At 45.4% G+C, this 23560-nt stretch overlaps 4 protein-coding genes across 7 annotated transcripts; 3 read left to right on the top strand and 1 right to left on the bottom strand.

Moving 5' to 3' along the window:
* Positions 1–566: 566 nt before the first annotated feature.
* On the top strand, positions 567–2124 carry LOC109748723 (uncharacterized). The gene has a single exon (XM_020307746.3). It carries the CDS (start codon positions 727–729, stop codon positions 1900–1902), a length of 1176 nt encoding a protein of 391 aa, XP_020163335.1. The 5' UTR covers positions 567–726; the 3' UTR covers positions 1903–2124.
* Positions 2125–2458: 334 nt separating this feature from the next.
* On the top strand, positions 2459–9875 carry LOC109748726 (uncharacterized). 4 transcript variants are annotated; one of them, XM_073500111.1, is made up of 7 exons: positions 2459–3286; positions 3453–3561; positions 6830–6876; positions 7018–7064; positions 7620–7764; positions 7852–7933; positions 8311–9875. In XM_073500111.1, the coding sequence occupies exons 5-7, from the start codon at positions 7703–7705 to the stop codon at positions 8668–8670; spliced, it is 504 nt and encodes a 167-aa protein (XP_073356212.1). In that variant the 5' UTR covers positions 2459–3286; positions 3453–3561; positions 6830–6876; positions 7018–7064; positions 7620–7702; the 3' UTR covers positions 8671–9875. The 4 variants fall into 4 exon arrangements, with proteins under 4 accessions (XP_073356212.1, XP_073356213.1, XP_073356210.1 ...); XM_073500112.1 differs by having other exon boundaries at positions 2460–3286; positions 3517–3561; XM_073500109.1 differs by lacking the exon at positions 3453–3561 and having other exon boundaries at positions 2465–3286; positions 7615–7764.
* Positions 9876–12946: 3071 nt separating this feature from the next.
* LOC109748724 (phosphoglycerate kinase, chloroplastic) lies at positions 12947–15862 on the top strand. Its single transcript, XM_020307748.4, has 6 exons — positions 12947–13618; positions 14189–14266; positions 14363–14623; positions 14784–15101; positions 15228–15386; positions 15474–15862. The coding sequence occupies exons 1-6, from the start codon at positions 12962–12964 to the stop codon at positions 15690–15692; spliced, it is 1692 nt and encodes a 563-aa protein (XP_020163337.4). The 5' UTR covers positions 12947–12961; the 3' UTR covers positions 15693–15862.
* Positions 15863–16437: 575 nt separating this feature from the next.
* On the bottom strand, positions 16438–18682 carry LOC109748725 (uncharacterized). Its single transcript, XM_020307749.4, has 2 exons — positions 18275–18682; positions 16438–17459 (listed from the first exon to the last, which is right to left on the bottom strand). Exons 1-2 carry the CDS (start codon positions 18585–18587, stop codon positions 16732–16734), a joined length of 1041 nt encoding a protein of 346 aa, XP_020163338.1. The 5' UTR covers positions 18588–18682; the 3' UTR covers positions 16438–16731.
* Positions 18683–23560: the final 4878 nt, after the last annotated feature.

Genomic DNA, 23560 nt, shown 5'->3' with positions numbered 1-23560 from the left:
TAACATGTTATAACGAATCAAGCATAGTTAAAAAAAGAACGGGACCAACAGTCGGACTGAAAAAACCGAAACAGGTGGCCCTGACGGTTTTTCAAGCTCATAAGACCGTTCTGCAATTGGAGTAGAGAAAACCGATAAAATCGACCGGTTTTCCGGAAAAAATGGAGAATAAACCGAAGAAAAATAGAAAAATGATTAATGCAGAATTTGGAAGAAGTGGGGTTCAATCCCAGGACGCGTGGGAGCAGGATTACGTGCTCATGGCCCAATAACCAACTCGACCATACTACTTTGTTTTCAATTATGAGGAAGTAATTTTACTTAACCATTATTTAACACTATATTAGCATATATAAATATTACTAAACATATAGTACTATTTTATGTAAAAAACCGGCCGATGAGCCGATGGTCCGACCGGTAAACCTGAACCGACAGGCTCACCGGTTCAATCTCCGGTTCGGTTTTTTAAACTATGGAATCAAGGGCAAATCAGTCAATTTGTGGTGGAAAGAGGGAAGGACCCGTTTTGCCATGGGGGCCTCTTTAACCAAACAGACCAGGATTTGTCCAAATTACCCCCGTCCATACTGAATCGACCCAGCCACGGTGGATCGAGAGATTTGAGATAGACTAGAGAAACAGAGAGGAGGCCGCGCAGCCGCCGCGCCGTGCTCCTCCCCGGCCGCCGCTCCCCCGCTCTCCCACGCCGCGGCCGACCGCCAAATGCTTCGCAGCCGCCGCCTCCTCCTCCCCGGCGGCCGCATCCCGCCCATATCGCCAGTCTCGTGCGGCCATCCCTCTCTCGCGCATTTCCTCAAACACCTGCTGGGCGGCCCCGCCGGCCTCTCCAACGCCGCGGCGGACCCGTGCTCCCTCACGCTCCACTTCCTCCGCAACTCCTGCGGCCTCTCGGAGCCCGCCGCCGCCAAGGTCGCCGCGCGCGTCCACCTGCGCTCCACCAACAGGGCGCACGCCGTCCTCGCCCTCTTCCGCGGCCTCGGCCTGGCGGGCGCCGACCTCGCCCGCGTCGTGGCCGCCGCCCCCGAGATGCTCAACTACCGCGCCGACGCCATCCTCGCGCCCAAGCTCGACTTCTTCCGCCGGGACCTGGGCCTCACCGACGACCACATCCGCAAGACCATCCTCGCCAACCCGTACCGCTCCCTCTGCTACAGCCTCGAGCGCCGCCTCCGCCCGAACTACCTCCTCCTCCGGGAGCTCCTCGGCACCGACCAGAACGCGCGCTCAGCCGTCAAGCAGTCCTTTGAGCTCATCCACGGCAACGTCCGCTCCGACCTGCTCCCCAAGGTCAAGATCCTCCGCGACCATGGCGCCACGGACGCTGTCATCGTCAAGCTGGTCACCACGCACCCCAGGTCGCTCATTCACAGGTCCTCCTTCTTCAACGAGAGCCTGGCTGCCATGAAAGAGCTCGGGGTCAGCCCGTCCTCCGGCATCTTCCCTTACGCCTTTGGGCTGTTTGCCAGGCTGAGTCCGGTGACCTGGAAGCGCAGGATCGACAATTATCTCAGCTTGGGGTGGACCGAGGAGCTGGTGAAGCTGGCCTTTGTCAGGCACCCCTACTGCATGTCTGTATCGGACGACAAAGTGAGGCGTATCTCGCACTTCTTTGCCGATAAGCTTGGCTGGAGCCCAGAGTATGTTTCGGCTAGCCCGATGCTTATCTCGCTCAGCTACGAGAAGCGGCTCCTACCAAGGTACCGGGTGCTGGACATATTGGTGTCAAGGGGTTTCATCCGGCGCATCCGAATAAGCCACTTGATACTGGGGGAGAAGAAGTTCATGGAGAAGTATGTCACTGGTTACCAGCAAACTATTCCTGAAGTTCTGGAAGCTTATAGAGGAGCTGGGACAGACAGTGCTGTGACTGTGAAGTAGCTGGAAGATTCTGCTGCGCTCTACCCTGCACAAAGGCACTGTCTTTCCCCTGGCCTCGGCTGTTAATTTTGTTAAACTTAACTGCACTTTTTTCTTTCTGAAATCACGCCATGCAATGCACCTGGGATCAAAGAACTGTAACTTATATCCTGTTTGTTATGCCTATATTTTTCTGTGTAAATTCTGACTTTTGAAGTGGGAAGAGATAGCTGACGGATGAAACTTACCGGAAATCGTAGGGATGCAAGCGGGCAGCCTGCGCTATTCCATCCAGTGTAAATATTTCACCTGATCTTAACATAATATGTGGGCTTCGTGGGTTGCCTGCTTGCATCCCTTTTAAGCATATGGATATGATAAAATATCCGACCTAAAGCTACTGAACTCTCAAAATATATTCTTACAAATAAGCTCTGTAAAGTGGCATGTTTGAATTTTGGACCATGAATTCTAGAAAGTTCAGGATATAAAGTAGGCTTATGCAATGCAGCATGTTATAGCTGAACGACCTGTACAAGCACATGATAAAAACACATGCTTGTTATGTTGGGTCACGCTTACGATGTTGCACTGCAAGGAACCTAAGGGTTCGGCACTATGATCTCCATCTAGGAGATCTGTTCGAGTCGGGCCAGATCAGGAGAATCACCTGATTGGTAGTCATAGAGTGTGTACCGAGTTAGGAGTGACACATAGGTGGTAGCATTGGTAGCTATCAGTTTTGATCAGTTTAGATTATAATCTACTCCCTTTGTTCCGTAATATAGGTCGTTAAACGATTTGACGAACAAACTTTCGTAGGCTACGATTTTCCCCGAGTTTCCCATTCTACCCCTCCGCCGACACGTTCCCCTCTTTCTCGCCCGACGCCACCGACCACTCGCTCCCCACTCGCCCCCGCTCTCTCTCTCTCTCGCACGACGCCCCCGCTCGCCTCTCTCTCTCGCGCGCGCGACGCCGGCCACCAGCCGCCTCTCTCTGTCTCGCGCGACGCCGCTCTCTCCCCGTTGATGCGCCCTCTCTCTCCCTCTCGCCGGCATCTTGCTCCGCACCGCCGCTCACCGCTCCCCACCACCCTGGTTCACACAAAGCTGCCATTTTTATTCGCCGGCGATGCGCTGCTGGGCGAGGAGGAGCTGGATCCACATGCGCTGGTCCTCGATCTGCTTGTGGATAGGCGTGAGGAGTCGCTGAAGCGGAGCCCGAGCGGCGCTGGCGCGGGCGTGAAGACGACGGCGGGAGGAGCTGGAGCCCGAGCGGGAGGATCTGGAGCCGCATCTCAAGTATTGAAGCTACCCCGGCGACGCAACGACGCTTGATGTGGAGCGGCGCCTGAGCAGCGGAGTCGGCGGTCATATCCACGGCGACGGCGACGCCGCCAAAGGTACTCTTCCTCCTCTGGTTCAATTCAACCCCTTTCTTTCATGGATTAAAGCATGGAGTACATTCAGTTCAGCCCCTTGCACTGATTTGGAGGTAGCAGTAGCAATAGCACTGATTTGCAGTGATTTAGAGTAGTTGCAGTAAATCTGAATTACTCCAGTGTGCAGATTTGCAGTAAACTTGAATTACTCCAGTGTGGATTTGCACTGATTTGGAGTAGCTTTGATGCAGTAGGCCTGCTTGTTTGATCTACAGTTGGGAAGGAGATTAATAGAGGTACTGTCAGTAGCTTGTGTTAATCTTGGGCTGCTGCTGTCAGTATCTTGTGTTAATTTTGGTGCAGTAACTTCAGGAGTTATCTTGCATTTTCAGTATCTTCAGGCATTTTCTGACTTCTTAGAATTATCTCTCTTGCAACAACCTGTTTAAAGAATGAAATTGACAGTGATACTTTGTACTGTTAATATAAAGCTTTGTTAAAATTAACTTAAACCATATTTATATTTTTTAACTGTAGCATTTTTCTGTTAATTAAGATAATCTGAAACCTTTTCTTTTAATTAACTTAAAACTTTCAGTAAAATTAAGATAAACTAAAACCATTTCTTTCAATTAACTTAAAATTATCTGAACCATTTGTCCTCTCTTACTCTCTTCTTTTTCAGTAAAGTGTAGGAGTAAAATAAAATGAAACATTTTCCTTTAATTAACTTGAATCTTTCAGTAAAATATTTTTTGGCTATGTTATGAAATTTAATCTGTAGGAGTAGTTATTTGTACGGAGTAGGAGTAGTAAAATAACTAGAAACTTATTTGTAGGAGTACAATATACTGCAGGACTTGCAAGCAGTAGTGCTTGCAAGCAGTTTAGTGTAGTAGTGTAGGAAAGTTTCCCTTAAATTAGATTGCTGATACAGATTGCTGTCAAACCATTCAGGCTAAGCTTCAGCAGTAAATTAGGAGTAATACAGATTGCTGTCAAAATAAGTATAAATTCAGTCAGATGTGTGCTCCCTGTGTTTATGTTGGCAGTTTCTGATGAAATTGTGTTTATGGTCATTTAGTAATTCAGTCAAATACTATGTCAAATCTGTGGAGTACTGGAACTGGCAGTATTGTGTCATCCTCTTATCTTCTCTGTTAACCAAACCTTTTCATTTAATTAAAACTAAGCTACTCCTCTCTTCTCTCATCAGATCAGATCAGATTAGTAGGTTCTCTTCTCTTCTCCTCTAGAGCTTCTCTTCTCTTCTCTAGAGGTCCTCTTCTCATTCACTAATGGAGTACTCCTCTTTCTCTCCTTTTCTCTTCTTTCTTTCTTCTTTTCTATTCTCTTCTCAAGCATCTCAAATAAATTCAAATGAGATCTTTTGTGTTACAATTCAAAAACAACAAGGAGTTACAAATAATCATTCATGATCACAATCATCATACTCCAACACAATTCAAAAACAACAAGGAGTTACAAATAATCATTCATGATCACAATCATCATACTGCAACACAATTCAAAAACAACAAGGAGTTACAAATAATCACAAGGATGCAACAATCATACTAGCATCTCAAGCATTCATCACAAGCATCCATCACAAGCATCTCAAGCCTCCATCACACGCATCCATCACAAGCATCACACGCATCCATCACAAGCATCTCAAGCCTCCATCACAAGCATCCATCACAAGCATCTCAAGCCTCCATCACAAGCATCCATCACAAGCATCTCAAGCCTCCATCACAAGCATCTCAAGCCTCCATCACAAGCATCTCAAGCCTCCATCACAAGCATCACAAGCCTCCATCACAAGCATCTCAAGCCTCCATCACAAGCATCCACCACAAGCATCTCAAGCCTCCATCACAAGCATCTCAAGCATCCATCACAAGCATCACAAGCATCAATTACTGAACTCTCTCCATTAGCTGTAAGTTGTGTAGGGCATTTGTATAAATATCTCGAGGGCATCTAAGTCTTGGAGGTAGCAATCCAGAGTTCTCAAGCCTTTCTTTGTTCACATGTGGTATCTTATACCCGTTGCCCCCTGCGTGGTTCAAAATTTCAATCATGCAAGCTTGTAGAGATAGGAAAACTCTGTTCAGCTTATAAACCTCATAGTTTTCAAATTCATCTAGTACACCCTTGATAAGATCTTGAAGTGTTCTAGGGCTTAGACAATCTGTTAGAGATTGCAATGAATTGAAGAACCCAAGGTCAAGCCCATTCAAATCAGGGCTATTGGCAGGCTGTTGGATTATTTTGATGTCCAATCCAGTTCTTTCGACAGCTGCTACAAATTCTGGATCATTATGCAAGATATGGGGCTTAGCGTTGTCTTGCTGTATGTAGATGGTTTGTCCAGCATCATTCTCAGGCCAAGCTGCTTGTATTGCTGGCAGTAGGTTCTCTATCATGAACTCTCTCATTACTTGCCGATTGACTTTTATGGACTTGGTCTCCATTGTTCCTCTGGGCCTGTTGTCGCTTCTCCTCTGAGCGGGAACTTCACAAACGGCCAAATACCAATTTTCCCAGAGAAGATCACATTTCCTTCACTGTCCCACCTTGGCCTAGCAACGGCCGTCAAGAACATGATCTTTCCAATACAACTGCCACTTTGTATACTTCTCGTAGGCTCTTCTTCCCCATTTAGCAGATAATAGTTTCTGTTTTTCTTTGTCATATAGAACCATTTTTCGTCGATATGCACAATGTTGTGCATTGTTTTGAATTTCGGTCTTTCGGTTTCTGTTGTTGTCTCATCGAGCATTGACAAACAAAATTTGATCCTATCCCTCTTGTTATTTTCCTTGAGAACTGGCTTCACACAGCTTGTATGCCTTTTTATCAACTTAAGCATGAACTTCCTATGTAGTGTGGTAGGGCTGCATCCGAGTTGCCAAGCCAGTGACCTGATAGTAGACCTCCTGTTCAGTGGGATGGTAGGGATTTGCTCTAGATTGATGTCTTTCGGCTTTCTTCCACAATTTCCTTTCCTCTGACTTGAAACATCTACCTCCAGACCTTTAGCAATTTGCTTCATCGCTTTCTTCCAAATTCTTTGCATACTCCATACACCCACTCCAAAGAAATCAGCAATATTTTTCTTGTCATCTCTCTTAAACTTTCCCCCTCTACTCATGCACAATGTATGCATTGCAACATAAGCAGCATATTTTTGCTTGTCATCTAGGCTATCCCTTTTCTGAACTACTTGCTCAACACCTGCACAAAGAAATACAATAAAGGAAAAATGATCAAATGATCGAAGGAAAAATGGTCAAATGAACATAAGCAAATGATCAAATGATGATATGATCATATCATCAAATGATCAAATGATGATATGATCATATCATCAAACTGTATTCTGTAATTTAACTGATTTTTTTCTTCCACCATTAACTGAAAATTTCTGAAATGCCACTGTAGCTGTACCTGCATGTTGTACTCCTGCATCTTCATCCATTTGTACTCCTACATCTTCATCCATTTGTACTCCTGCATCATCATCACCCATTTCATCTTCTGCATCTTCTGCAGGTGGAGTGTAGTTGAGGTCTGGGACAACCATCTTCTGCTGCTTTCAGGTACTGCTGTTGTAATCTGAATTGTACTCCAACAGTAATTTGACAGTATTCCTGCATCAGTAGATTCAGATTTTGTCAAATGGTTAGATCAAATTATTGGCTAGTTGAACCAAATGCTCATCAAATTGTTTATGTTTGCAGTTCATTCCTCTCTTTGCTATGTGGTCATTGTTTCAGGACAGATCAAGGTACAGCTTGCATTGCATTCAAGCAAGTTTGTTGTAGATTATCAGTTCAAGATGTTTTGTCAAGTCTTATTACAGTAATAAAATCTCTTAGCAATGATATAAAAACACTCAAATCTCTCCCAGCCAAAAGAAGTTTTGTCAGGTCTTATTACAGTACTACTCCAGTCATAAACCTGTTTTTGTTGTGTGTGTGTTCTCAGGATTTTTTTACTCCAGTCTATTTTCAATAGTTTTCTCTCATGATCCTCTAATTAGAAAAAGAACATGTGTAATCCAGATGACAACATTTTCAGTCTATGATTTTTATTTAAAGTAAATCAACAGAATGGCAGAGGTTCTTCCAGAATTTTCAAAATCAATGATGCACAGTCAACAGTTAATACAGTTTGGTCTGCTACTCCTATTGTCTGAAATGCTACAGTTTAATTATTTGCTACTCCTATTGTCTGAAATGCTACAGTTTAATTATTTGCTACTCCTATTGTCTGAAATGCTACAGTTTAATGATTTGCTACTCCTATTGTCTGAAATGCTACAGTTCTTTAATTAGAACAGGCTATGTCCGACGGCTAGTTGGCGGCCGGCGGTGATCCGGTGCCGCTGGCGCTGGTAGAGGGGATGCCGCTGCACGTGCGTGAATGGCTGGAGGCATGCCGCCGAATCCCCCCCCGCCCCTGGCACCAGCCAGTCTCAGCTCGAGGTGAGCACGCTGGCCCTTACCCTAACTCTGCTAGTCTTCTCGGTTTATCAATCCGAAACTTATTCATTATCATCTGCCCCTGAACAGTTCTCAGCTTTTGTTTTGCTATGGGGATGTGGTGGTCTTGTGTCTGATCTCTTTGCCTAGTCGCCAGTCGCCACACATTGAGGTTAGTACTGTACAGAGGGTAATCTGGAATCGAACAATCAAATGTTTTGCAACTCAGTACATAAACTAGTGTTACTTATGCGCCTTCTGAATTCATTTTCATGCTGTTGAACACAGCACTTAAGCCATAGGGCTGGATACGGACGACAATACGCCATAGGTGATTCTGACGTAGCCTGTTCTAATTGAAGTTTAACATATTGATGTACTCCTGAAATGCTACAGTCAACAGTTAATTCAGTTAACTTGTTCAAATTATTTGTTGAATTATTGGCAGTAAACATTTCTTGAATCAAATGTTGGCACTTCTGAATTACTCTTGACTACTCTTGAATCAGTACATCTCTTGAATCACTTGAGTATTGTTTATGCTTGCAGTTCGTTTCCAGCGACAGCAGAGAGATGTACTCCATCAGAGGATCAAATGATCAGAGAGAGGAGATGAACCTGGGCACCAGCCGAACCCAGCAGCAGCTCCTGGACGTGGGAGAGGAGGAGCACCTGCGCCTGGATGCAGTGGCCGGAGGTGGGTACGGAGGTGGAGATGGAGGAACAGCCTGTGCTCGCCTCCACCTGGGCGCGGGTCAGGAGGAGCCCCTGTGTGTGGGCGGCAGCAGAGCACCAGCTCTACTCCAGCGGCGGCAGCGCCTGGGCAGGGGGCGGAGGTGGAGACGGAGGGCGGAGGTGGAGATGGAGGTGGAGGGCGGAGGTGAGGGTGGAGGTGGAGGGCGGAGGTGAGGGTGGAGGTGGAGGTGGAGGGCGAAAGCGGAGGTGGAGGTGGAGGGCAGAGGCGGAGGTGGAAGACGATTGATCGGGATTCAAATTTTGAAGGGAGGGTATTCAGGTCAATTGTCAGCTTTTCACCTGGTCGGAACAGAAGCCCCAGCGACCTATATTTTGGTACGGAGGGAGTAGTGTTATATGCAGTTTGTATTCAGCAAAGGATCCCTAGTACATATAGGGATTTAAGCTATTGGTTGCAACTTATGAAATCAAGCAAGAAGAGATAATTAGTCCTTTCCACATCAAGTCTTCTATTTCTTATGTGGTTTATGTCTCCGACTCTCCATATATTTGTAAGTGCAGTGACTGCAGCCCCAGCCCTCTTTAATATTTATCCCATCATTACTTGTGTTCGTGACATTATGACTTTTTTATATTACCGGAACACCAAATGTGTTCTCAACATATTCCTGCTTCCTTATTTGTACAAACTATCCAAAGAGTAAGTACTAATCTTATAACTGGTTAAACAAAATAAATTAGGAAGGTAAATGTGATGTTGCTTTGGGAGCATACTAATAGGCACCATATGTGTCAACTTAATCTTACTATTAAAAGGAAGAGGTGCAAAAGCTTACCTGGGGGATCATCAAATTAGTTTATTTCAGTCTATGATGTGTGCTCAACTGCTTATCCTTGGCAAGTCAGAGTTGTTCTATGCAATGTACATTTTGGGTCATATGCACGATAAATGACATAGGAATAAAATGTACTGTTGTGATTGCGTAATGTAGCATTTGATTGAGAGGGGTTTCTGTAAAAAAAAAAAGTTGCCAAGGCCTTCTGTGTGTTCTCAGATGTTGAAATTGGACATTATTATGAGTTCTTTTGTTCATATGATAACATTGACTCATTTAATCACTTGTAATTACAGCAAACGTCCCCACTGTTATATTGGAAATGTTTGCATATAAACAAAATGCACTATGGTGTCCTAAGGTTGCAGCAGCTTTGTGTCACTTGGATCCCAAACTTCAAAACCATCCTAACGTGTAACTGAAGCTGTGAACTGTTTCATATGAACCCATTTGCTTATTCATAGCTTGAAATGCGACACAAAACATTGGTCAGCCTCCTACTAGCCGACACACGTTTTTCTTTCTTTCTATTCCGCGCTTTCGAGTCCTACGAGTCAAAGTGTACGATTCTTACACTTGTTTCTTTTCCTTTGTAAAACCCCCTTGTTTATTCATATTTGGCATACGCAGAAACACATCTTACTCTTCATTCTATTGTTCTCCAAAGCACTTTGTCTTCGCCACCGAGTCATTCGAATTTCCCGGTGCTCGTGATGGTTGCTCGAAACTACAGGCCCTGTCAGAAAAGAGCGCGCTGATCCATTTGTCCTAGGATTGTTGTAACAGGTATGGTGGTCTAATCTAGTCAGCTGTTAGAACCGTGTGATGTTTCCTCTTCCGAATGAGTTGTGGAGTACTACTGTACAAGGCTACACCAAGGTAAACACCATGTACATTATAAAGTTATATCTGTACTGCTTGATGCTTTGCAACGCCTTTGATTCAGTCCAAAGAGACGATCGAGATCGCCTCAAGTGCGTCCATCTTGGCGTCCGTTCTTTACTTTTGCTGTCAACTCTGTAACCACTTTATAAATGCCGTTAGAACTTCTGTCATAACGATTTTGTGCCTTGTTGTATGTAAACCTCCAGAAAGTGGTTGGCAAACCACATTTTCCCGGCAAAATGTGACATATATTTTTATAACGTAACCAACTTTATATTGAAAACATCAACATTTACAATATAAAAATATATTCAATGATGAATCTAGTGATATTGAGTTGGTACAACAAATATTGATATTTTCTCCGTAGACTTGGTCAAACTTTAGAAAGTTGATTTATGACAATCTTAATATGCAAAGTAAAACAGAAGTTCAATTTGGCTCTTGGGAGCATATGCTCCTGCCTGCCAAAAATGTTTTTTTTTGTAAATGTCATTTAAAAAAATAGATGTGTTCATTGTCCGCCAAAATGCTACCTGCAAATTTTTAGTGAAAAAGTTTAAGCATTTTGATCCGTGCAAAAAAAATTGAACGCCAAATGATACACTTAGTTTTGTTTATTCAACGACGAAGCACTGTTATCCTGTTTTGCATGAAAATTGTCAGGTACGCTTGTTTTAAAATGAACATCCATAAAAAAATTCAGAATATTTGAAATTTATTTACTATTTGTTTTGAGTCTATTGTTCATTCACGAGCATATGCTCCCTAGAGCCAAAAACGGCCTTGTTGTATCCCGTAAAAAAGAAATCCAAGTATAAAGCCAAGAAGTATCTTGCCCCTCCGCCGTCATTTTTTCAGCACTATTGGGGGTAGATCCGATCGCGTGCACCCGCCTTGCCCTCGTGATTTCCTTCCGGGTAATCAATGAAGGGAGCTAACAACCTCACCTATGACTCATTGTTGAACAAACTAAGGAAAATACCTTTTTTTGACATGTTTTGCCTTTAATATGTTCGCACAAAATACTTTTTGTTTCACCTATCAAACCTGGCACATAAAACATTTTCCGTGGTAAATTCTCCATCACCACCACGATAACTGACGCACCACCAACATGATAAACTTTTGTATACCACACGGTACATTATGTGTAAGTAGCTTGGTCATATAAGCACCAGAGGCTTGATAACTTAGGTGAAATCATCGTGGTAACTTTGATATTGGGAAGAAATTTGTTGAAAACACTCCCATCCCTCCGGTAATTTCTGTGTAAATAGCAAGGTAACATTCACACCATAGACCTGATAATTTAGGTACAAACACCGTTGTAACTTCGACCATTTGGGGGGGGGGGGGATGTGAAAAGATAGCTGATAACTTATGTGTAAATAGATGGTAATATAAGCACCGCACATCTGATAACTGAGGAAATATCATGGTAACTTTGACCATAGAGAATAAAAATGTTGAAAAGATACCTCGGTAACTTTTGTGTAAATAGCACGGTAATATACCTCCCTCCCCTATGCGCAAAAAAAAATATACCTCCCTCCCCTCGTATTTTTCTATGTAAATATCATGAAAATATATGCATCGCGATAACTAAACACCATGATAAATCTTTGACCCGTGGAGGAATTTTTGTTGAAACATAGCCCTAATAAATTTTGTGTAAATAGCATGATATTTTAAGCGCCGCAGATTTGATAGGTTACCTAAAAACTCCATGGTAACTTTTTGACCCGGAAAAAAGTTGTTCAGAACATCCCGGTAATTTCTGTGTAAATAACCTTGGGAAAAAAGTTGTTAAAAAACATACCTTGCCTCGCACGACCTCTTGGATGCACACAACACATGGCGTGCCACGGGCAAGTCACAAAATGTTTAGTGTCATGAGGGGCACACGTGCTCGTGGGTTGGTCCAAAAAAAGGACCCGCTATAGGCGTGATAACTTACGCATAAACATCGCGGTAATTTTTGACCTATAAAAAGAAACACACTCGGGTTTTTACGTGCAAGTACCATGATAATATACGAACTACAGATCTGGTAACTCTTGTACAATCCTCCAACTTTGACCCGGGGGGTGGGGGGGGGGGGGTGGAGGTTGATGAAAACATACTCCGATAATTTATTTGTAAATACCACGGTATTTTACGCATCGAAGATCTGATAACTTGTATACAAAACGCATTGGTAAATTTGAAAGGGGGTGTCGTTGTTCAAACATAGTACTTGTAAGTTCTATGTAAATAACACGGTAACTTACGCAACCTAGACCTGATAACTTGTGTACGAATACCATGGTAACTTTGACATGAGGAGAAATCGTGGTAATTTTCTGTAGTAACACAGTTGTAAAAAGAAGGGGTCAATTTTCTCTTGTTGAGCAACAAATCCTTAAGGGGTGAGTTGGTTGTGGTGGTGCGCTATGGTGTCAGGGAGCTGTGGGTTCGATTCCCACACAGACGTCAGTTTTCTCAGGATAGGCACATGAGTTGTGTGGGAGAAGCAGGTTTCTCGGGCGAGCCTGCGGGGTCGTTCAGAGGAGGCGAGATCAAAGAGAGAGGGATCGTTTAATACTTTTTACAATCTGCCACACGGTTGACATATATCAGAGTCCATATAGAAATTCATTCAGTGAGAAATTTTTTCGGCCAAATTCATGGTTACCAGCAGTTTGCTTGTCCTGATCTGTTTGGTTGTGCAGGTGAAGTTGAGATGGTTGTCCTAAAATAACAGTCCCACTGTGGTCACACGATGTCTTCTACCCGGACGGATGCTGCGAAGATTCCAAGCCCAGATCAGACGGAGAAGAGGGGTCAGGGGGACACACACGGTCGCCATCGCCGTGATCGCCGGCGCCCCCTCCCCCACACACCCGCCCCAGCCGCCGTCCCGACCTCTCGCCAGCGATAAGCAAATCCCGCCCGCCTCCACGTCGTCCACAAAAGCCCCGTTCTTTACCACCCCCACCCCCACCTCGCTCCTTCCCTCCACCCTCCCCTCCTTCCCGATCCCAGCCCCAGTCCCAATGGCGTCCACCGCCGCGCCGCCCGCCGCCATCGTCGCCCGCCGCGCCGCGTCTGCGTCCGTGGCCGCCGCGCCGCTCCGGCGCGCGGCCGGGTGCCAGCCGGCGCGCTCGCTGGCGTTCGCGGCCGGCGCCGACCCGCGCCTCGCGGTCCACGTCGCGTCGCGCTGCCGTGCCGCGTCCGCCGCGCGCGGGACCCGCGCCGTCGCCACCATGGCCAAGAAGAGCGTCGGGGACCTCACCGCCGCCGACCTCGAGGGCAAGCGCGTGCTCGTGCGGGCCGACCTCAACGTGCCGCTCGACGACAACCAGAACATCACCGACGATACCCGCATCCGCGCCGCCATCCCCACCATCAAGTACCTCCTCAGCAACGGCGCCAAGGTCATCCTCACCAGCCACTTGGTAAGCCTCCCCACCCCCGGCTCTCTCCCCCTTTCCCCGCAAACTAGTCAATGATCTCAGCCCCATATATGTGTATACAATGTAGGAAATCAGCACCTGCAGAATGTGAGTGTTTGTCACAATCTGTTCGGAAAACCTGATATATGAACACATAACACATAAGGTATAGTGTAAAAAAACGTCTTACATTATGGGATGGATGGAGTAGTTGCCAGTTTGATTATTATGTTGTACGACTGACTGACGGTTAGCCTGTCCTAAAACGATTGATCCTCGTTGCCTTTCACATGTCTTTAATTCATCATCTATTTATGTGTTCTGTAGTCCCCAAAAACATTGGCTGACTACTGACGAGCCAAATTGTTATGTGATCTTGCTATTGCATCATTACTTCTCTAGTAGCGAATTGTTCTTTTGATTCTAAATCATGACACTTTTGGACTCCCCATTTTATTTCCTAGCAACCCTTTTATAAAGGATAATCCAATGCTAGTTTCACACAGAGGTGCTTATGATATGCCTATGTCATCGATATGAGATTCATAACCCTTATTTCCTATGGATTTGCAGGGTCGTCCTAAGGGTGTTACTCCTAAGTTTAGCTTGGCTCCCCTTGTGCCACGATTATCCGAGCTTCTTGGCATTGAGGTATTCTTTTGTTCCACACCATCGAGGCTTCTAATCAAGCATATGCTGAAGTGATTGTAGTCTGCTTATTTAAACACATTTTTGTTCACAAATTAGGTGAAAAAAGCAGAAGATGTTATCGGCCCAGAAGTTGAAAAATTGGTGGCTGACCTGGCAAATGGTGCTGTTTTGCTCCTGGAAAACGTAAGATTTTACAAGGAAGAGGAGAAGAATGACCCAGAGTTTGCAAAGAAGCTTGCTTCACTGGCAGATCTGTTTGTAAACGATGCATTCGGAACAGCCCACAGAGCACATGCCTCGACTGAGGGAGTTACCAAGTTCTTGAAGCCTTCTGTTGCTGGATTCCTTTTGCAGAAGGTTAATACTTTCTTTTATTTCCATTTCTGAAGTTTGATGCTTGAACTCAATTGATTCTATGCACCACACAATAAAAGGAAAAAGAATTCAGAGCAGAAGACTTAATGTCCATCCATTGGTTCCAGACAGTCTGAAGTGTTGAACCTGTTTTTAATTGCAGGAACTTGACTACCTGGATGGAGCTGTTTCAAACCCTAAGCGCCCATTCGCTGCCATTGTGGGTGGCTCAAAGGTGTCGTCCAAGATTGGGGTTATCGAATCCCTGTTGGAGAAGTGTGATATCCTTCTTTTGGGTGGTGGTATGATCTTCACATTTTACAAGGCACAAGGACTCTCAGTTGGTTCTTCCTTGGTTGAGGAAGATAAACTTGAGCTGGCAACATCTCTCCTTGCAAAGGCAAAGGCAAAGGGTGTCTCCCTTCTGTTGCCATCTGACGTTATCATTGCTGATAAGTTTGCTCCTGATGCTAACAGTCAGGTATATTACATTTTTGTTTTCCTCATGCAAGCGTTGAAGATAATTATCAATAGATCTTTTTTAGTCAAGCTGAAGCAGCTCACAAATATGTGAAGGCTATATACCTGATCTGGAATTTTTCTGTAGACCGTCCCTGCATCTGCAATTCCTGATGGTTGGATGGGGCTGGACATTGGCCCAGATTCAGTCAAAACATTTAATGATGCCCTGGACACAACACAGACAATCATTTGGAACGGACCAATGGGTGTCTTTGAATTTGACAAGTTTGCAGTAGGAACTGAGGTAATGCCCTGTGTAATTCATTCATTCAATTCTATTATGGAACAAATTTGCACAGAAAGAAACTTAACTGTGACCCCTCTCCTGTAGTCTATTGCAAAGAAGTTGGCCGAGCTTAGCAAAAAGGGCGTTACAACTATCATTGGAGGCGGAGACTCCGTTGCGGCTGTTGAGAAGGTGGGAGTGGCTGATGTTATGAGCCACATCTCAACTGGTGGTGGCGCCAGCTTGGAGTTGTTGGAAGGAAAGGAGCTTCCTGGAGTCGTTGCACTTGATGAAGGTGTCATGACGAGGTCGGTGTCCGTATGAAGCTAAGCTTCATTTTGTCGCATCTTAATTCCTTTCATGTACCGTTTTAAACCTGCCATGTTGTCCTCCCTCTTTTGCTCGTCTTCAACCACTCGAAATGTAAGAGACCAATGTTTTATAGAGAAATACTGGGAACTGTTTGAATAACACCCCCCAGCAATTTGTGCTCACTTGAGTTGCCTTTTCTCAGCTCACATAATTAGCACCAGCAAATGTTTCATTTATAAGGCAAAGATGGAAGGATGTTGGTTGAGGATGTTTGATTTTTGTCTTGTTTTGTTTTCCTTTCCAAAGCAAACTTTAGAGGTGTCGAAGATGCACTTTGTGGATGTCTGTTGTGATCAGCAGTAAAAAATTCGGTTCATGTCGAAGTTCATTGTGGAACAAGCAGGCATGCTCACCTTCCATCTCCAATTTCAGCATAAATTTGACGGACCAACAGAGTGCTGAAGCTGACCATTGAAAGCATCAGCGCACGTTTGTTTGTTGTAAGAATGTCTTATTGGTGGAAATTCTTCAGAAACATTTCATTTGGGGTTTGGCCATGTCAGGCTTTACACATAAACTTACTGCATATATGGATTTCGACGATCGACAGTTCAGAATCATGAAGAGCGATATCACAATGGTGTTTCTTCATTGTGGGCACTTTCTGCCTCCATGCATGCCCTGGGTAGTAATTCTCATATTTAACAAACCACACAAGAATGCAACCAATTCAGCATGCAATTTACACCTGGCCTCATGATATCAAAATTTAGGTTTAGCTCATGAAAATATACAGCAAATGATAGGACAATACAAGCTCAAAGGGTATGTCATACATCACCCTAGACCAAGGTACAAGATGGCCACAGAAGTGGATAAACAGTACTACAGATATCGCAGATCAAAATGTTTATATCTAGCCCAAAAGAAGCAGTCTAAGATGCAGGAGAAATAAATTAAAAGGTGATAAATATATGTATGCTGAGGAACACCAGCAATCCTAATGGTACAAAAGTTTATGCTAAAAGGAAGCCCTGACAAAGAGCTCACGTCACATCTCATTAGACTCGTTAGAAGCCTCGTTGAAAGACGAGGCGAGGTATTCTGCCAGACTCAACCCTGATGTTGGATTTGATATTGTTCGGCCTTGATTAGGTGTCTCCTTTTTGCGCAATGACTCTGGAAGCCAGGACTTGGCGTCATCGATGGGTTTCAGTATGCTGCCAACGATAGGCTGCAAGCCCTGCCAAGGATCATCAACCATAGACTTCCTGTAGAAGTTCCTCTGATCTTGCGAACCAGAATGGTTCTGGAAGCCACCCCTTCCCCCTCTTCCTCTCGAACCTGGGCTGTGGTAGTAGTTCTCGCCCCTGCCACGTCCGGAAGACGAGTGCGGGCTACCTCTTGGTACATAACTCCTCGGGCTTCCTCTTGGTTCGTAACTCATCGGGCTACCTCCTGGTCCGTAATTCATCGGGTTACCTCTTGGTCCGTAATTCATCGGGCTACCTCCTGGTCCATAATTCATCGGGCTGCCCCCTCGGCCAACATTAGGGCCTCTGAACCCAAAGTTGGGTTGATGTGGATACGGATCTTGAGCTGGAGAAGCAGAATGTGGGTTCCAGTGAGGTGGAGGTCCAGGAGGTGTTCCTCGGTATCCAGACATAGGAGTCTGGAACTGCATAGGACTTCTCCATGGACTATTCCCTGGTGCACCTTCCATCGGAGATTGGGCCATATGGTGCTGGTGTGGAGGAGGATAATTGTTGCCAGAGTTCCCTGATCCAGATAAACAAGCAAAGTGAGACCAATGATCAGGGTGAAACTTTGTAATGTTAGTTATTTACATCCTGCATGTAAATTGCAAAATTCAAACAGAGGCATGTCTTAATAATTACTTAACTTGCTACCCTGACTAACCCAGTTCTTTGTAGGGTCATTTAGCTAAGATCAACCCAAAGAGTTAACAATACGATAAAACAGTTAGGTTCCGCTAGAAACACGAGAATCAAGAAGTGATGGTAATTTTCACATTTTGCAGGATGTGCGGAAGACCAAAACAGTAGCTGGATTTCTTGCAGCACAGTACAGCTACAAGTAATCACTAAGCAGTCCAAAATTTGTACTAGCCAGTTTTTAAACCGGTATTTAGAGTGTCCAAAATGTTCTCTCAATCACCCTTCGGTGCCATGGTAGGTGATGTAAAAGGTTCAAAATTATTCTTTTCAACCTAAAAGGACCACCAAAGTTTCTTCAATCGACCAATACTCACATCATCCAGTTAGAAGTTAGCAACTACTCCCTCCGTCCCATAATATAAGAGCGTTTTTGACACTACACTAGTGTAAAAAACACTCTTATATTATGGGACTGAGGGAGTACATACTAGACCAGGAAAACTCCACTGTCTGTATCAATGAAAGTGCTATGAATTATGACAGCAACATATAAATGCTACAAATATGGATGAATCTTACAAAGGCAATTAACCTAGCTATCATGTTTAACCTAGAAGCACAGGAGCAGAGTATACACACAATAAACATCAGGAAGCGAAGAAGAGGGGCAATACCCTAGCAGGGTAAGGTACCGACCGTGAGGCGGGGCCGGGGCGGGATTGGGGCCCGGGGGGTCGGCGCTCTTGCGCTTCTGCGGGACGGCGGCGGCGGAGGAGGAGAAGGCCGCGCCGGGGTTGGTGTAGAAGTCGAACCGCGAGCGCGGGCGCGGGGCGGAGGAGGTGGGCGCCAGGTCGGGCTCCGGGAGATCCCACGCGGGCGGCGGCGGCGCGGCAGACGGCGAGGAGGAGGAGTTGGAGGCGGCGGCGGCGGCGGCGGAGGAGCGGAGGGCGAGGAGGCGCTCCCGGCGGTTGGCCGACGACTCCTCCCCGGCTTGCTCGCCGGTGTCCATCTGGGATTGCGGCCCTCTCTTCCGCTACGGCTTTGCTGCTTTGCCTGCGACCGGGCCTCGGCCGCTTGTTGGGTTCAGAGAAGAGGAACCCTTTGCGTTTGTATTTGTGCAGGAGCAGGAACACGTAGCTTAGAAAGTTCAGAAAAAGAGGAGTTTTATTTTAACTTCAGGACCTCTTTGATTTCCAGGAAGTTCAAGACACATGCTTGTACAAAACACATGGAACATACGAAAAATACTTCCCTCTGTCCGGAAATACTTGTCGGAGAAATGCATAAAAATGAATGTATCTATAACTAAAATATGTCTAGATACATTCATTCCTCCGACGAGTATTTCCGGACGGAGGGAGTACTACTATGGTTATAATCCTACAAAATTTCTGTGAAAATCCGGAAACCACAGGAACTTGGATCAAAGAACACCGTTCTCTTCCACATTCGAATTTAAATTAGACCACGATGTTGCTCCTTCACCACAGTTATGTGATGTTCTTCTATACATACAGTACTGATTAGAGCATAAAGGCAAATACCTACATTATGTGTGATGTACCCCCTCCGTGAAGAAATATAAAAGCGTTTAGATCACTGGTCTAAACGCTCTTTAATGTCAACTTCTTGTGAAAGTGGGTGTCAGCTACATACACTCACTAGTCGCGTGCGAGACATGCAAACCACCTTCATCAACCTGTTTTCTCTTCTTCCCTTTCGTAAATTTCAAAACTATAGGCCAAGAAAAACTCAAATGAAAAACATGAATTTTGAATAAGATAAATTGAAGTAAAATAAATTGAAAACCTAAAGCTGGTTCTTCTCTTGGAACTGTGTTGAACATGTGTGCAAGTTGAGTTGCAACTAGACTTCTAATTAACGGAGGTTCATAAATTCACCTAGATTACACATAGCACAGTACCTGACTTCTAGTTATCTGAAAACAGACTCTATTTATTTAGGATTGCTGGCACTAATACAAGTCGTACACATGGAGTTATGGCTATTGAGGCGGTAAAATCAACAACACCCGGCCCATAAATGTAGTGTTCAATAGCTACTTTGCACCTATCTGCACGGTCCGATGAGTATATAGTTGAACACTCAAGATTGCACAACCAAAATGTAAGCTCACCCATCAAGTTTATAGGTACAACATTGCCATTGGACGAACACATAAAAAGTGCTAGTTTGGTCTTCGAGGATGATGAACAATGCTAGGCCTGGGAGGCACCAGGAAATTTCTCCAAATTTCCCTTGGTCGATTCAACTGTGCAAACTACAAATCAAACACATAAGAATCAATCAATTAGACGGGACAAAACCATTGAAAGAGGACCTTTGTCACGTGATCACCCCTTCGTGCTGATCTCTGCCCCATAAATCTCGGGTGTTCCCCTCTTTTTTGAGTGTGTTGCCCCGATTCCGTGGGTGTACTTGATGTACCGGTCCTTGATGCGGTGCACTCTCTCTCCTGTGGGAGTCTGACAAGCCACTACCTGTATATATATGTATATGTTGGCTTTTTCTAGCCATTTGAGACGAAATTCTGGTGGGCCGCCGCCCGCCATTGTTCTAGCTAAAAAAATTCAAAAAAAAAGAACCGGTACATCAAGGCTTCGCGAATTTCCGAGGCTGTCAAGGCTTCGCGAATTTCTGAATTTCCGAAGGTGTCCAGGCTGTCAAGGCTTCGCGAATTTTCGAGGAGCTCTGCAGCAACTCCCAAAGTTGACTGCTTATTCACCCAAGGAAGCCATACAAACCTGCTTACTTTTGAAACCATTTTCACACCTAGGCCAAGGGGGGTTGTCCCTGCTATAATACCCCATCTCCCCCATCCTCTAAAAAACCTTTTGTCAAACCATTCAGCTACAAGCTTATGCAGTAAGACTGCTAGAGAGATCCGAGAGATCTTGCTACCTTTGCTCTTGTGAGTTCATTTGGATTCGCGAGAAGGAGCCTCTGGTTCCCCCTAGTTCGTGCTCTATGGTTCCGGCCATTTTGTGTGGATTAGTCCCGGTTTGTGGTTCTGCGATTGTTCGGACAGCGGATTGGAGTTCTTGTAGCTTCGGTCAGCCATCCCCAACGTACGGGTTGCATCCAACCTTGGCAGGTATAAAGTGTTGGAAATATGCCCTAGAGGCAATAATAAATAGGTTATTATTATATTTCCTTGTTCATGATAATCGTTTATTATCCATGCTAAAATTGTATTGATAGGAAACTCAGATACATGTGTGGATACATAGACAACACCATGTCCCTAGTAAGCCTCTAGTTGACTAGCTCATTGATCAATAGATGGTTACGGTTTCCTGACCATGGACATTGGATGTCGTTGATAACGGGATCACATCATTAGGAGAATGATGTGATGGACGAGACCCAATCCTAAGCCTAGCACAAGATCGTGTAGTTCGTTTGCTCAGAGCTTTTCTAATGTCAAGTATCATTTCCTTAGACCATGAGATTGTGCAACTCCCGGATACCGTAGGAATGCTTTGGGTGTACCAAACGTCACAACGTAACTGGGTGACTATAAAGGTGCACTACAGGTATCTCCGAAAGTGTCTGTTGGGTTGGCACGAATCGAGACTGGGATTTGTCACTCCGTCTAAACGGAGAGGTATCTCTGGGCCCACTCGGTAGGACATCATCATAATGTGCACAATGTGACCAAGGAGTTGATCACGGGATGATGTGTTACGGAACGAGTAAAGAGACTTGCCGGTAACGAGATTGAACAAGGTATCGGGATACCGACGATCGAATCTCGGGCAAGTACCATACCGATTGACAAAGGGAATTGTATACGGGATTGATTGAATCCTCGACATCGTGGTTCATCCGATGAGATCATCGAGGAGCATGTGGGAGCCAACATGGGTATCCAGATCCCGCTGTTGGTTATTGGCCGGAGAGGTGTCTCGGTCATGTCTACATGTCTCTCGAACCCGTAGGGTCTACACACTTAAGGTTTGGTGACGCTAGGGTTATAGAGATATTAGTATGCGGTAACCCAAAAGTTGTTCGGAGTCCCGGATGAGATCCCGGACGTCACGAGGAGTTCTGGAATGGTCCGGAGGTAAAGATTTATATATGGGAAGTCTTATTTTGGTCGCCGGAAAAGTTTCGCACTTTATCGGTATTGTACCGGGAGTGCCGAAAGGGGTCCGGGGGTCCACCAGCCCCGGGGGGCCACATGGGCTGTAGGGGGTGCGCCTTGGCCTATATGGGCCAAGGGCACCAGCCCCAAGAGGCCCATGCGCCAAGAGATAAGGAAAATGGAGAGTCCTAAAGGGGGAAGGCACCTCCGAGGTGCCTTGGGGGGGGGGGGGGGGGAAGGACTCCTCCCTGGCTGCACCCTTCCTTGGAGGAAGGGCCAAGGCCGCGCCCCCCTCTCCCTTGGCCCTATATATAGTGGGGGGAAGGGAGGGCAGCAATACCTAAGCCCTGGCGCCTCCCTCTCCCTCCCGTGACACCTCTTCCTCCCCGCTTGCGCTTGGCGAAGCCCTGCCGGGATCCCGCTACTTCCACCACCACGCCGTCGTGCTGCTAGATCTCCATCAACCTCTCCTCCCCCCTTGCTGGATCAAGAAGGAGGAGACGTCGCTGCTCCGTACGTGTGTTGAACGCGGAGGTGCCGTCTGTTCGGCGCTAGGATCATCGGTGATTTGGATCACGACGAGTACGACTCCATCAACCCCGTTCTCTTGAACGCTTCCACTCGCGATCTACAAGGGTATGTAGATGCACTCCCCTTCCCCTCGTTGCTAGATTACTCCATAGATTGATCTTGGTGATGCGTAGAAAATTTTGAATTTCTGCTACGTTCCCCAACAGTGGCATCATGAGCTAGGTCTATGCGTAGTTTCTATGCACGAGTAGAACACAAAGTAGTTGTGGGCGTCGATTTTGTCAATTTACTTGCCGTTACTAGTCTTATCTTGATTCGGCGGCATCGTGGGATGAAGCGGCCCGGACCGACCTTACACGTACTCTTACGTGAGACAGGTTCCACCGACTGACATGCACTAGTTGCATAAGGTGGCTAGCGGGTGTCTGTCTCTCCCACTTTAGTCGGATCGGATTCAATGAAAAGGGTCCTTATCAAGGGTAAATAGAAATTGGCATATCACGTTGTGGCTTTTGTGTAGGTAAGAAACGTTCTTGCTAGAAACCCATAGCAGCCACGTAAAACATGCAACAACAATTAGAGGACCTCTAACTTGTTTTTGCAGGGTATGCTATGTGATGTGATATGGCCAAAAGGATGTGATGAATGATATATGTGATGTATGATATTGATCATGTTCTTGTAATAGGAATCACGACTTGCATGTCGATGAGTATGACAACCGGCAGGAGCCATAGGAGTTGTCTTAATTTATTGTATGACCTGCGTGTCAATAAAAAAACGCCATGTAATTACTTTACTTTATTGCTAACCGTTAGCCATAGTAGTAGAAGTAATAGTTGGCGAGACAACTTCATGAAGACACAATGATGGAGATCATGATGATGGAGATCATGGTGTCATGCCGGTGACGAAGGTGATCATGCCGCGCCTCGAAGATGGAGATCAAAAGGCGCAAGATGATATTGGCCATATCACGTCACTTTATGATTTGCATGTGATGTTTATCATGTTTACATCTTATTTTCTTAGAACGACGGTAGCATAAATAAGATGATCCCTCACTAAAATTTCAAGAGACGTGTTCCCCCTAACTGTGCACCGTTGCGAAGGTTCGTTGTTTCGAAGCACCACGTGATGATCGGGTGTGATAGATTCTAATGTTCGAATACAACGGGTGTTGACGAGCCTAGCATGTACAGACATGGCCTCAGAACACATGCGAAACACTTAGGTTGACTTGACGAGCCTAGCATGTACAGACATGGCCTCAGAACACAAGAGACTGAAAGGTCGAACATGAGTCGTATAGTAGATACGATCAACATGGAGATGTTCACCGA

The sequence above is a fragment of the Aegilops tauschii genome, chromosome 1 (genome assembly GCF_002575655.3).
Source record: "Aegilops tauschii subsp. strangulata cultivar AL8/78 chromosome 1, Aet v6.0, whole genome shotgun sequence".
Classification (NCBI taxonomy): domain Eukaryota; kingdom Viridiplantae; phylum Streptophyta; class Magnoliopsida; order Poales; family Poaceae; genus Aegilops; species Aegilops tauschii.
The sequence above is the reverse complement of the archived record's forward strand: the minus strand, read 5'-3'. Positions and strand labels throughout refer to the sequence as shown.

Excerpts from the sequence above, each read along its gene's own strand:
- LOC109748723 (XM_020307746.3), top strand. The coding sequence starts at position 727 with ATGCTTCGCAGCCGCCGCCTCCTCCTCCCCGGCGGCCGCATCCCGCCC.
- LOC109748726 (XM_073500111.1), top strand. The coding sequence starts at position 7,703 with ATGGCTGGAGGCATGCCGCCGAATCCCCCCCCGCCCCTGGCACCAGCC. Across the intron at positions 7,765-7,851 it reads CCAGCCAGTCTCAGCTCGAG|TTCTCAGCTTTTGTTTTGCT; the intron begins GTGAGCACGCTG and ends GCCCCTGAACAG. Across the intron at positions 7,934-8,310 it reads GCCAGTCGCCACACATTGAG|TTCGTTTCCAGCGACAGCAG; the intron begins GTTAGTACTGTA and ends TTATGCTTGCAG.
- LOC109748724 (XM_020307748.4), top strand. The coding sequence starts at position 12,962 with ATGCTGCGAAGATTCCAAGCCCAGATCAGACGGAGAAGAGGGGTCAGG. Across the intron at positions 14,267-14,362 it reads CCGAGCTTCTTGGCATTGAG|GTGAAAAAAGCAGAAGATGT; the intron begins GTATTCTTTTGT and ends TTCACAAATTAG. Across the intron at positions 14,624-14,783 it reads CTGGATTCCTTTTGCAGAAG|GAACTTGACTACCTGGATGG; the intron begins GTTAATACTTTC and ends TTTTAATTGCAG.
- LOC109748725 (XM_020307749.4), bottom strand. The coding sequence starts at position 18,587 with ATGGACACCGGCGAGCAAGCCGGGGAGGAGTCGTCGGCCAACCGCCGG. Across the intron at positions 17,460-18,274 it reads CGCCCCGGCCCCGCCTCACG|GGAACTCTGGCAACAATTAT; the intron begins GTCGGTACCTTA and ends TATCTGGATCAG.